This window comes from Lepisosteus platostomus, chromosome 12, assembly GCF_059453375.1.
Source record: "Lepisosteus platostomus isolate fLepPlt1 chromosome 12, fLepPlt1.hap1, whole genome shotgun sequence".
In the NCBI taxonomy this organism is placed as follows: Eukaryota; Metazoa; Chordata; class Actinopteri; order Semionotiformes; family Lepisosteidae; genus Lepisosteus; species Lepisosteus platostomus.
In genome coordinates this window covers 7705473-7719418 of record NC_142622.1, presented here as the reverse complement: position 1 = coordinate 7719418, position 13946 = coordinate 7705473, and the positions used below count along the sequence as shown (strand labels likewise).

The 13946-nt window shown below is 40.6% G+C and overlaps 1 protein-coding gene across 3 annotated transcripts; it reads right to left on the bottom strand.

Annotated features, from left to right (window-relative positions):
- Positions 1-312: 312 nt before the first annotated feature.
- pdp1 (pyruvate dehydrogenase phosphatase catalytic subunit 1) lies at positions 313-10236 on the bottom strand. Of its 3 annotated transcripts, none has more exons than XM_088600690.1 (2): positions 10090-10236; positions 313-7512 (listed from the first exon to the last, which is right to left on the bottom strand). In XM_088600690.1, the coding sequence occupies exon 2, from the start codon at positions 7459-7461 to the stop codon at positions 5839-5841; it is 1623 nt and encodes a 540-aa protein (XP_088456816.1). In that variant the 5' UTR covers positions 7462-7512; positions 10090-10236; the 3' UTR covers positions 313-5838. The 3 variants fall into 3 exon arrangements, with proteins under 3 accessions (XP_088456816.1, XP_088456817.1, XP_088456818.1); XM_088600691.1 differs by lacking the exon at positions 10090-10236 and adding an exon at positions 9708-9853; XM_088600692.1 differs by lacking the exon at positions 10090-10236 and adding an exon at positions 7840-9581.
- Positions 10237-13946: the final 3710 nt, after the last annotated feature.

Below are 13946 nucleotides of genomic sequence, written 5' to 3'. Positions count from 1 at the left end.
AAAAAAAGCATTGCATATCCAAAACACTTGCATTAGAACAGATAAGGTTTATGCCGTAACTTCTTGACAGTAACAACAAGCAGCTTCGGGATCTTTTCATGCCTTTGATTTGGAACGCTGGAGTGGATCAAGGAAGCAATATACCATTCCCCTTTTAGAGAGCCATTCCATCTCGAGTTCATGTAGTGCCTCTTGTTTATGGGTTTAGAGAATCAAAGAAAAAAAAATCACAGCGAGGCTCTAAAGGACTGACCTTAAGTGACCAGTTAGGGTTTCACAGGCCCTGGAGAAATTCCACTACACGACACAAAGTCTTTGTTCTGTATTTTATTAAAACATATGAATACAAAATAATAACACGCAGTAAAAGCACACTTTTCGCTTACATACACAATAGTTACATAACTATTTTTTCCCCCATAAAACAAATGTAACAGCTCCATTTAAAAGAAGTGTAAATAACCTTAAAGAAGTAAGCATACATTTGTCCTAAGAAACCTTTACCAGAATAGACTGTTACTTTACTTTTCTGGTCATATTGCCTCACCCCTAGTTAAAAGTCCCACCTCAGCAGATAGGTCAAACTTTCAGCTTATCAGATCTTCTGCGATATTGGTTTCTCAAAATAACTCGTTAGTCAACATCTTGTCTCTCTTGTGGAACCGCAAGAACTTGCTAAGGCAGGTGATGACTGTTAAGCGCCTACGTCTAAAAAATGATCACCTCAATGTGTTCACTTGTACATTTAAAATAAAATCCAGCATGTTTAAATGAAACATTTTATTTAAAAGTTGTCCTCTTCCTATCCAGCTTTGTAAGCAAAGAAAATGAGTTTGAATATAAACTACTAATTAGAAGACGTCAGATTTTGTATGAGAAAAATCAATGATAATTGTTGTACAGTACAGTACCGTGCAAAAATATTCACCCCCTGTAATGGCTCCACACTTCTTTGACATCTAGAATTCCCACATTTTCATACAGGACTTTATATTTAGAAACTACAAAATCAGCATCCAAACTGATAATGATAAAAATGCCGATATGTCAATAATGTTTCTCAAGAGTATTAGAAGATTTTCAATGGTGTAAGTATTAAACTCATTTACTACAGCAATCATAAATCAGTTCAGCTAAAAAGGTTCATTCGAAAAGTCACAAAACTAATGGATTTGTCTGTACGCAATGTGGTTTAACTTTGCATTGGAGTAACTGGGTGTCTCTGTAAATTCCCTCAGATCATGGATTTCTAATCACAACTCGCAGTGACACAATACATCGATCCTGAAGACCAAGGAACGTTTGAAAAAAATATCAGTGAAAAAGTGGAAGAGAGTCACATCGTAGAAGAAGGTTACCTATCTGTGTAAGTACAGTGACGTCCAACATTAACGTCTGGATTGTGCATCATCCTACCCAGACTACTAGATACTGTAAGCCCACACTTTCAAACTAACTGGTTAGGAATGCAAATGTGAAGCCAAATGTGAAAGAGCTGCAAACTTCTGTCTTAAATGGGAGTCACTGCTCATACATTGACAATATCCCAGTCCCAACACAAGACCGGTGTGAAAACCAGTCAGACTGAATCTCAAGTGAGGTCATCCTCAGACACGTGGCAGAAGGTTTTATGATCAATGTTTATTGTATGACCATCAGGCTGCCGAAATACTTTTCATCAGCAGGGACTGGGGTAGCTTGCCAAAAAACGTGGGGGAAAACAGATGGTGCAAATCAGGGGCACATCACAGGGGTCACCCAAAATCTAAAACGGTGTAAAAAAAAAACTCACATTTCTGCAAGACAAATATCCAAAGGCCAATGCAAAAACCACATTGGAGTGGGCTGACAAAAACAGAGTGAATGTCCTCTCTCAGGGCTCTGACTTTAGTCCAATAGGAAATGTACTGCATGGTGAGGTTTACAATCCATCAACTACCCCCGGCAAACCTGTCTGAAGAGGGACAAAGGTGCCAGTAACAATAAACATTATCACACCACCTCACTGTGCAAAACTGGCATAGAACTATACAAAAGTACTGGCACCAACTGCCATCAAAGGTGTTTGATTGATTTAGGGGCAGAACACTCCAGCAATTACCAAACTAAAAATATCAAACTCGAAAATATCATTTTGTACTTTCTGCAGACATTCAAACTCCTTCACATACAACACCGTTATGGTTTGGAATGAATTTCATTTGAAAAACGCCGTATTTTATTTTGAATTAAAAGTATGGGGTCAATAGTTTTGCGAGGCAATATACGTACAATTTTGGTACAACCCTTTTTAAAAACTCTCCTCTTGATAAATTTCAAACACTGTATTTTGAAAATAAAAGGTACTTTGTTAGTTTTCTTACAGTTTATTGTAATATAACATTTTACAGGTATAACTGACATTTGTCTTACGCTTCAAACAATGAGCAGTTGCAAGTTGTCACCTTTGTCAAACATTCTAGTTTCTGTCATATATTTTGATAATAATGTATGCTAGTGTGTAAACACTCCATAAACAACTTGCTGTAGGCTTGATAATTTACATTCATATTTCAGTAACTGCAAGAGTCCTGTTGACAAATATCCACATTTAAACTAGTTCTGCCAACCAGGTTAAAATATAACTTTTAGCAGACTGTCCAATCAAAAAATTGAAGTTACTGTACACATCCTTGAATGTCTTTACAGTCAATGTTTTATGTTTCTTTTCAAATCTCACCAAGTGAAACTAAGTAGTGGATTTTAAAATTCATCCTTTCCAATCCATGATCATAGATGAACAGTAAATACTGCAAGGTCACACCCTGATCAACATTCAGAAAAGTAACGAAACAGGGACTAAGGAATGTCACAATCAAATCTCCATGCATCTTTAAAAAAGGCTATTCAATTCTGTTAAAACCATCAAAATGACCAAACAATTAATTATCTTCATGTTTTCATCTTCATAATAGCAACAGAGAATATATTTACATTTTTTCCAGCAATATATTCAGGAAAAATATTTTAAAAAATATATGTTTTCTGAAACAATGAAAATAAAAACAAAATATATTTACCAAAATCATTAGCAAGTTGAGTTCAATTATTATTTGACAAAATAATTATGGGACATTAAAACATTACAGAAATGAACACTTAGGACAGAAAGGCAAGGTCACCTCATTAAAGTCCCAGGTATGCGCAACAGACCTACAGCATTCAAGAAGGAGGAATATATAAGCAATATTTTTGTACCAGAAGAACAATTCTAAAACAGTCTGTAACTGTCACCGTTAACATACATTAATATGTTAATAATACACTTGCCTCCATGCAACGCAGTTATCCTACTAGTCTCGGTACAACCATTTCTACAATAACTTTGACCAATTGAATACATAAATCCTGAAGCTTTTTTTAAAGGCTAACAAAAACTCTTACTTACAGTATATGAAAGCCATAGACAATTGCAATTGATAGTAAAATGCAATTGGACGTGTACTACAACATGTATCACACTCCATTGATTCACAATCTCGTCACTTGTTCTTGACAATCACAGAGTCCAACACAGACAACACATGGATTGTCCCCATCTCTGGGTTGGAGTGCTAAGTAAGGTTGCATCATATTTAGCTAATACAACCTAGGAGGTATAACAAGTTAAACAAAAATTTCATTTTTATTTACAAAACATACTTATTTTTATTATTTAAACCCCAAATCAAATGACTATCATTTTTACTACACTGACGATAAAGTGCTGGTTCTGCTCAAATCACTGTATTAGGAGTGTAGCCCTGAAGTGCTGAAAACATCATATGAAAAACGCAGCCTCATCCCAGCGAAACATTTCAACCTGACAGCACGCCAGCAAAATGTTCTAGATCTTCAGAGAGGTTACTCTTCGATCATGGTCTAAAAGAATTAAGACCATGCTAGAACAACATTCTGCTTGAATAAAGGCATATGTATTTATGTTCAAAATATATACAGAATTCTGAATCTAAGTCTTGTGCGCAAAACATGCGAGGAGTTTAATATTTCTGACGCTGTCATTGTTGAGACAAATTTGCTCACTCTGAATTTCACCAACAGTCTGTTTTAGGCTCTGTAGTCTGTATGAGGAGACATACTGTAGCATAATGTACATTCAGCAGACAAATACAGCATATTACGATGTTGTGTAGCTGATGCTACCACCAGCAGGTGTGCAATGGATGCACCTGCCCGCACGCCAAGCTGTCGAGAAAAAGGACTCATCCCTACAGCCCCTCTAAATGATTTCCTCCATTCTCCAGAAAGCAATTTTGTACTCCCCACTGGATAGCAGATTGAGGAGACCAGGATAACACCGGGCACCAGGACTCCCAAAAAGGTGAAGATAGCATTGGCCTTGAAGTGGTGGGCACCTGCAAGCAACACGCACGGCCCAGACAGAATGTGGAGTGTTCACATGTGTTGAATGGGGAGTGTATTCCACAAACCTTTGACGAGGGTACAGTTGTGTGGGCTTGAGCTCCACCTTCTGACCGTTTTAAACAGGATTCGGATCTGGGGATCCGGGGATCCGGGGATCGCTTTGTCCGGGGAAGGGAACAGAAAACAGTCCCATACTCCTCAAACCAACAAAATACTGCCTGCTACCAAGGCCGTCTATTTAACAAACTGGAGAGTCCTGACCAATGAAAGAATTTGGATAAAGCACTGAAGAAATTTTAGGGCTCAACTGGACTCAACGACAACCCTCAAGGATAGTGCTATTTCAAATGCTCTTTAAGAACACTTCGATGCCCTGGTGTAACACCTGTCACTTCACCAAGCAAAGTATAGTCTTCACTCTGGGCCATCTTCCTTCTGCGCAAGTCCATTGTATTTTTTACTTAATTCATCCACCACAGAAATGCACCAACCATCTGGGTTGTTTAGTCTACTGCACAATGACAAGGAAAATGTATGCATTAAAAATGTCTCATTCATAATCAGAGGTATCGAACAAGGATAGGAATTTACGCTTTACACCTGCTAAGAATGTCTAATTGTCAGAAAGTTGCGACAGACTTGCTCCAGGCACAAAGGCACACCTTGCTTTCAATAAGGCTGCATCTGCTTTGGTGACAAATATGATTGATGTGTAAGTCAAGTATTGCATAGACAAATTCACATAGCATTATTTTTTAGGGCATCCTTATTGTGCTGAACACCAGCAAAACAAACACCTTAAAATTCATCTTAAAAAGCAATGTGTTGATAAAATAAATGATGAACTTGTTTCATCCCTCTTTTACAGGAAAAAAAAAGGCGGTCAATGACAGCTGAAATGAGAAGCGAAAGGGCATATTCTGGGAAAGAACTTTTGCAATTTTCACAGAAACGTCTTCAGAAGATATGAATAATGCACTCGTTCGTACATATAATGATAATGGAAGACAGATAAAATACGAGCTGTGAAAAATAGCCTGCCCTTTTAGATGTAACATTTTTTGCATGATTATTCAGCGACAGGATTCTAGCAATAGCCACAGAGAAACCAAATAAATAACATTATAGGTTCAGAAGTGTTTCTCAATACATAACTACATTACTCTCAAATAACGTATGGCCAACGAGCAGCAGGTAACTGACATCTCCTTGTCTCTGCTGCTCTGAAGAAGGAGTGGCTACATTCCACACAATTTTCTAATTTTGGGAGTTCCTACAACATGATCTATAGCCACTCATTCTCTTCTGCATGTTATTGCTGGGTAAAATGGGACTGAATGAGTAACATTACATAGAATATGACCTCCAAGCTAACTGTGCAAATAACGCACAAGATGTTTGAAATTCATCTCTGCCATTAGGAAAATTCAATCCTTAAGGCGAGTCTCCTCCACCGGGCTTATTATGCGCACTAATGACATGGGAGTTGAACTGGACAACGATAATGGTGATGTCATCCCTGTACATGCGGGCCAGCTCTTCTGGTAGGCTCAACATTTTTGAAAGACGCTCGTGGTCTACCGTTCCAAACTCATTGTTCCCCACCGCGTGCCTTATAAGATGAGTGGCTGCGTTCTGATCCTCGAAGACAGACGACACCAGAGCCCTTCGCTCCATCAGCAACCCCTGCATCTGCCCGAGGGTCACCTTGTAGCCTCCCACTGTGATTGGCTGCTGAAGGTGAACCCCCGTAAGATATTCGCCCACAATCCTCACCACTTCCTGTCTGTGCATCGTCTCCCATAAGCCGTCAGTACCCAGGACCAGGAAACGGTCCTGGGGTCTTAATCTGTGGTGAATGACCTCAGGCTCGGCGGTGAGGTAGGGGGGAGTGTGATAGTTCGGTGGGATGAACTTTGTGTGCTCGTTTTCATTGAGCTGGTCAGGCCCAGACTCCAGGACCCGCTTCTGCAGCTCAATGCTCCACTTGAATTTCACGTCTCCGAAGGCCCTGAAGGGCATCAGCAGGCCGAGCAGCCGGTCCTGCTTGACGACCGTCTTTTCCTCGTTCTTGGGATGCTCCGACTGGACACGCCTGATCTCTTCCTCGTTCTGCGCGTTGTGGTCGTTCGACAAGGTCAGCGCGGACCACGACCCGTCCTCCTCCTGCACGCCGAGCACGGCCCGCCCGTCGCCGGTGTTGGCCACGTGCAGATCTACGCCGTCGATGTGCGCGACGCAGGCCGTGGCCCCGGAGAACGCCACGCGGAGCACCCAGTAGTTGAGGAAGGAGTTAGGATCGCCAACTTGAGCTTCTAGGGACAGATCATTATCCAGCCGCTTAAACGCGTTAATCAGAGCCTCTTTAATGTCCGGCGTCTCTCCGCTGTTGAGGTCAATGAGCTCCTGCCAATATGTTCTCAGGCTGTTGAAATACAACCGAGAAGCCTCCTTGCTAAAATAATCATTAGGGTGCTTATGCCACTGCAAAATGGGCAACACAGCCCTCCCGCTCTCCACAGCATTTTCTATTTCAAGTAACGTCTCCTGAGGCAGCAAGGAGACGGCAATGTAATAAAACAGCCTCTCACTCAGCGCCTGAGCACAGGCGCAGCCCGCATGGCCATCGAACACCCCCAAAAGCATCCCCCTGGTCTGCAGGCAGGTGGCAGCACTCCTCCTGTCCTCGATGGGGGCGTTGGCCGGCAGCTGGTTGCTGTCAAAGCCGAGGACGGGGCTCACGTTCTTCCCATCGAACTCGGGGACTTTGAAGCTGTACTCGTTGGCCTTTAAAATGCTGTTGACCTGAGGCGGGGTCAGGTTATAGCGCAGCTCAGAAGACGTTCTGTAGGGGCGCGACTGGATTCTCCACTGGCAGCGCCCTGCAGGTGATCCATCTGCGCTGGAGTTTTTCTGCGGTGCGGGTTTCACGGCGTGGGGGGGGCGCTGAGGCGGCCGCAGGCATCGGTGTCGAGCACGGCACTGAAGGGCTGAGCTGCATATCCTCCTGATCTCTCCAGCGCGGGCGGCTGTGAGCAGCTGGGAGATCACAGGCATGGCAACAGGCCGCAAACCTTTCAAGGTTGTGAAAATACCTTTTCAGTTGACCTACAACAAAAATATACACAATCAGATACACGCCTGGTGAAGATGAGCTGAAACACATTTTTGAAATTCACATGTATTTGTAAGCAAAATAATCACAGCGAAATCATACAAAACAAACCAATTTATAACAACAAAGCGAGCAGAACAGCCCATATTAGGTTGTTGATACGTTGTTGTTTTTTTACCAGTAGGAACGATGAGTTCAAGACGAAGGTTAACCGTTACTTCATTTTAACAATATTGATTTACATTATTCAAATCAAGCTGCTTTAACACGTTTAACATCTAAATACTCCAAAGGAAAAAAAAATAAGCAAGAAACTGTACCTGTTCGGGAACTTTTTCCTCACAGGAATTCGACACCCTGCGCTAAAAATATCAGCTCTCAACATGACAGCCTGTGGCAGCACTGTGAGAAACACATGTCTCTGTGTTTGCTTGTACACTTGGGGAACTGACGTTAACTGTATACTGAGGCTGCTCACTTTAGCACTGTGCTCTGAATATAAGCATATAAATAGACACAGCACACACGACACAAGGAGCACACTGAGTTTATAAAGGGCACTCGTTCTTTCAGAGTCCAGGGACTGCAGGAATCAAGCAGCTTTCATGCATGATACAGCTACCCTCAGCCCTACGGCAGTCAGTGACACACATGACCACTCACTGAGGTTCTGCAGGAGAAATGGGCTGGATAAACACACTACTGATTAGCAGGAGGTAAAGGGCAGCACTACGAAGATCTTGTTGCCCAAATCCATTAGAGACACGAAGACTCTCAACACTATTAAAACTCACTTAAACGCTGAAGTAACAGCAGAGGTCTTTAATGTATAATTTGGGTGCACTTAATCTATAATTTAGATGTATCACTCTTGGATTTTTGGGGGGGCATATCTATTTTTCTAGTTTTACTTCTATATTACTGGTAAATAATAATATATTTGAAAATTGTTCTACTGTACGGAACTACTGTTAAGTGCTTATAAGCAAAACTACTAATTTCAGTCTTGAACACAGAAGACTGGCAGAGTCAAAGTCAAATACAGTACTGCAATTTCTCAAGGGCACGGACAGTCAGTCCAACAGCCTCCATAATCAACTGAGATATACCTATCGGAGGCTTTCATGTGCAATTTAACAGAAGTGCATTTAAAACTGAGAACAGGAGGCATTTTTAACAGAGGGGTCTGGAACAAGCTACCCAGAACACGCTCCAGTTTCTTTGGACAGCCAGTTAGATGAGATCCTGTCTACCTGTAGACTTTCTTATGTTTTTGCCACTGTAGATACAGAATAAACACGCATATTTCATGCTCTGCCCATCCATATATTGATGTCCAGTTTCTGCGTATGGCCTGTGTAACCTTCAAGATAATCTTAGACAATGGTCAATGGTTTACAGAAGTCATCATTATATGAAGCAAAGCCAAGTTTTACTTGTAAATTCTCTACTTCTACCTGTATGTACTGTATCAACGTTTTAAGATTAAATCAGTGCTAAGTATTTCCCTGAGCAACCGATGGTGACATCAGCTCGAAAGGATATTTTTGTAAAAAATAACCTGTGTTGAAGAGCGGTTTTTATCTCTCCTGCAGACGCCTAGTGAGGATTTAAAAATAAATGCGCTTCGTCCAGAGCGCTGGGTAAATGCCTAGATATTTTGGCAACTCGCTGCTGCTCCTGACATTTGCTCTTGAAACGCATCTTTGAAAATCCTCCCGGCCCCATGCACTGTACTTCCAACCAGTTCCCTGGTTAGTAAAAAAAAAAACGCCCATTGCTTTACTAAGAGACAGACGTAAATAAAATTGACTTTATTTGTCATTATGGAAAAAGAATGTCGGTACTGGTTGGAAAAGTGCTTACAACTGACCCCTCGTAAAAACAAAATTAAAGAAACTCGTCAAACGGTGACTGATGAACAAAAAATCACATTAAGGGTATAAAATCATACCTGAATATTCGAGAAGGCTGTTCTCTACACGTGATAACATGATAATACTGTAATAGCCATGTAGCAACTATAATTTTGGTTACACATGCTTTACTTTATTGCATTGTTATTAATATTAATACCTAAATGCACGCCACCAAAACCAGTTCAGTACGTGAAACAGGGCCGAAGGAAAAAAAAATAAAGGCACGAATATTTTTTAAATTGACAGGTTAAAGAGAATCAAGATGTTACCTTTAAAATGCCCCTCTAAAACGCGAGAGCCGAACCGGTTTTGTCCAAGACACATCTAACGCAGATTAGCTCACGATGAGTGTAAACAAAAAATAAAAGTTGCCATATTGCTCGGCGCATTAAATACAACAAACGTGTCCATTCTGCAGAACCTTAGCGTATTTCCAACCAGACTGACTGGAGTAAGAGATCTGCAAAACGACGCGACAGGAGCTTGACGTACAGTCTGTAACCGCCCCAAGACCCCCACCATCTTTTTTTTTTCCTACCGAGAAAAAAAAAGAGACGAGAGGCACAACCCATGCAGAACAACCGAGTCTGAGGTTCAACATAACGTGCAAATTAAAGAACCATGCACATCACGAACTAACATCCTACCTACCTTCCCTGCTGTGCTTTTAAACTGTTGCATGGAGCTTATGATACAACTTGCCGCACAGCCCACAGAAGACAACGCAGCCGAGCAAGCATCTCGGGCGACGGGCCCTGCGTAGTAGGTCCCTGTCAAAGTCCTGATTGGTGTGTGCTGCTGGGGCTGGGAGGTGTGTATCGCACGCCTTAACCTCTTGCGTACCGGAGCAGCTATTGGCTGTAAACCCGACACGTGTGACGGATGGGTTCGGGAGTGTAGTGTACGGTACGTACTGTACGGTCTCTCAATTTAAAGTCTTCAGCTTCTGAAATGCTGGTGTCCGGCTGTTTAACACGTAGAAATCCTTGTGCAATCACGCAATAAATGTTTGCAGTCGCCAGCACACAAACTGAAGGCTCCACGGCCGAAACGTTGTGTTTTCTTTCTTCTCTTTTCAGCATGGAAGAAACCTATTACTTGTTCCTTTTTTTTACCCACCGGGACGACACAAACTGTAGTTGTGTGAAAACTATCCGAAAAGAGATCAGTGCTAACTTCAGAGAGATGACTTCCTCTTAAAACAACGTTTTTGCGAAGTGGCAACTTAACAAACTTGTGTTGAAGGTTTATCGTTTTTATTGTACATTTTAGTTTACAGTTACTACCATTAATTATAAGACAATGTACTTTGCCGAAACCATCTCAATTAACAGCAACTGATATGGGTATATTAATTTATAATCACTTATTGTGTACTTTTTGTATCATCTATCGTGGATTACAGTGTATTTTCCTGTTTTGTATCTTATCTTTTAATAGTGCAATTAAGCAGTAAAATAAGTAAAAAGTAAATTATTTATTATATTTAAGATATGCTGCTGATAATGAGAAAAACAAAAAAAAATGATTGGGAAATGCAACTGAGTCATGGACTGGAAAAAATAAAAGCCATTAAACTGATTTTTCTTAATATTATGTTAAAATGAGGATTTAAAAATGGCAAAATAATTAGAGACACAGTCTTAATATACCTGTATTTGGCTTATTTGACCATTCAAAAAGTGATAAGGTGTGCAAATAAACTGCAGAAAGGAATGTTGCCCTCTTTGACCTCTTCATAGCTTGTTCATTGCTTTTGTTTCTAAGTCGCATGATGATTAGCAGACTCCTGACTCGTGCCTCTTGGGTTTGATTCTGGCCTAAGGAACATTTTGCACAGTTTGCATGCTCTTCCCCATGTGCCTGTGAATTTTCTGAGAGAATTTGATTTTTTCCCCACTTTCCAGTAGATCTGCCAGCTAGGTTAATTGGTGTCTATAAGTTGTCCTTGTGTTTCTGTTTGTCCTGCAAAGGACTGTTGTGTCTACAGAGTAGTCATGTTCTGCCATAAGCCATGATCAGCAAAAAAAAACAGAACAAGCAAACATGTACGTATCAGACTTCTAGTGTGGAATGAAATGATTAATTCAAACTTTTTTAACTTCTGCTCACATCTTCGCCAGCTTTCCCTGTGTAAAATTCTTAAATAATCCAAAATCAAAACCCTAAGTAGCTTGTCTAATTGGTATTACTATACTTGAATGCTAATGACTTGTTGTGAAGCACAAGTCTTAATGCTGTATTGAAGAAGTAAAATGTTAAATTCAGTGCTTTCAGAAGGATTGTTGATTAGCTGTCATGTTTAATTCTAGCTTCAGAGATATTGTCATGTGATGTACTGTATGTAACAGGGCTTTTCTTACATTTGTTAATAGTCTGAAGTACACTAAGGTGAAACTTGGTAAAGAGTTCAGTTTCCATTTTACCCTGCCTGCAGCACTGACCAAGACTAAGGCCAAAATTCATTTAATGTAAACACTTATAAGTTAATAAAATGTGCTCATCTTATCAGCTTGTTACTGCTTGCAACCCAATGTTGACACTTAGACAACCTAGGGCTTTATTTCTGAAGGTTTTAGTAGTTAAGCTAAATAAGTCAGAAACCTAGTAACTAGGTGGGTCTGGATTGTGCTGAAGAATACATTCAGAGCCAGAAACATTGTGAATTAGGGTAAGAAAATATATAAACACAAAAATCTTAGGACCCAAGGCAACATAATCCATCTCTATTATACTGAATAGGTTTGTAGTCTTGTTTATGCATGTGTATTTCTAAGCAGTACATACACTTACATTTCGAGGAACATCTGCTGTTCTGCAACTATACATTATACAGGCAAAGCTCAAATAGTACAATAGGCTGGTGACACCCTTTCCTTACACGAGGGAGAAATGCATCTACATGTTATGTACAAGGTCCAAGGCTGTGGGGTTGGCACCCATTCTTAACACTGTTAGACAGTACAAAAAGTCTAATGAAATGCTTTTTCAGGAGTCTATGGAAGACAACCTATACATTGTCAATGGGGATAATACCGCACAGTATATGGTGACTGATGACAGAAGACCATTGGGATAGACAAGCAGCTGGTCTTCCTGAGGGATTTTGACAGACCGTCCAGTGGCACCTAATGCCAGAGATTGTGCAAAGCAGAATCCGAATTCTTCTGTGGGCTGGAAGTGTCGGAAAAACCAGGAAGCAGCTGTGGAATATCCTTGAATAACCCCCGCTTTCTAACAAACCTACTTTTCAGAATTCACTCATCCAGTTTCTGTCAGGAATAGACTGCATTCCCAGAGTTTAATGCTAATCCCATCCAAATATTATGCAGGAATGTTGTTGTGTACATGCATATTACAATATCAAATATTGAAGTTGTAATACAAACAATGCAGGGGAGGTTTGGTTACAGGATCCAGAATACCTGAAAGGCCTGCATAGTTTTTTAAAGATTCTTGTTGATCAATGCATTTTATTTCTATTTTCACCACAAAGTACTTCTAAGAACCACGGCTTTATACCTAAACATTATGAAACCTTTTTTAGGATAGTAGATAATACAGTATGTTACCTAATGCAGAACAGAATCAAACATGAGAGCTTTCTGGCTCTTACTAGACTTGCCCTGTAGTTACCTTCCCAGCTCAGCTTACAGCTATCAAAGTACCGTAGCTCATGGTGACCTTTTCCTGTGAGGCTAAACTCACTTGCCCATTCTGAATGACAGTTTGAATTCAGTCTGTAGTGCTCTGCTCTGGTTTATTCTCAGTTGCCTTCCTTGGTAAATAACATAGCTCCCCAAGGACAGACTTTGAACACTTTCTATGGTAGGAGCATCCAATCTAGAGATTGTTTCTAGAGAGCCCCAATCCAGGTAGCCTTATAGATCACCCTGAAACACCTGATTCTTATTTACCTGATGATAGTTAATTAATTGCCCCAGGTCTTTCAAAATCAATGATTTTATAGCCGCCTATAAAACCTGCTCGAAAGGGCCTTTTCTCTTTTTTAAATCTCAAATTTGAAACATCACTTTTGTCTTTACAAACCTCTTCAGAAGAAAATACAAAGGAAACATAACATTCACAGGTACCAGATCCTGGTACAAGTGTGGAATGTGAAGCAGAGAGTTTTCTCGCAAATGTTAAGGTACCTGGCATCATATTAATATAGCCTCCCTCTTCATTTCCTCGTGGATATGACAAGTGTTTTTCTCCTGATTTGGCAAGAGTTGTGTAATGGAAATTCACTTCCCCTAAGGACTATATAGATCTCTCAAAGAAGGGTTGCGAGAACTTCGGTAAAGAGTTCATTTAAGTTTGAGTTCAAGTTTCAGTTAGCACCTCAATACAGAGCATCACAGAACATGTGTGCTTAGAGTAGTTTCCAGCCTTATGTTCACAGCTCATACACATACACTCTTTCCCCGGCTGTAATTATTGAACGCCTTTATATTTCTGTTTTGGGGGGCATGGTGGCACAGCGGTTAGCATTGGTGTCTTGCAGC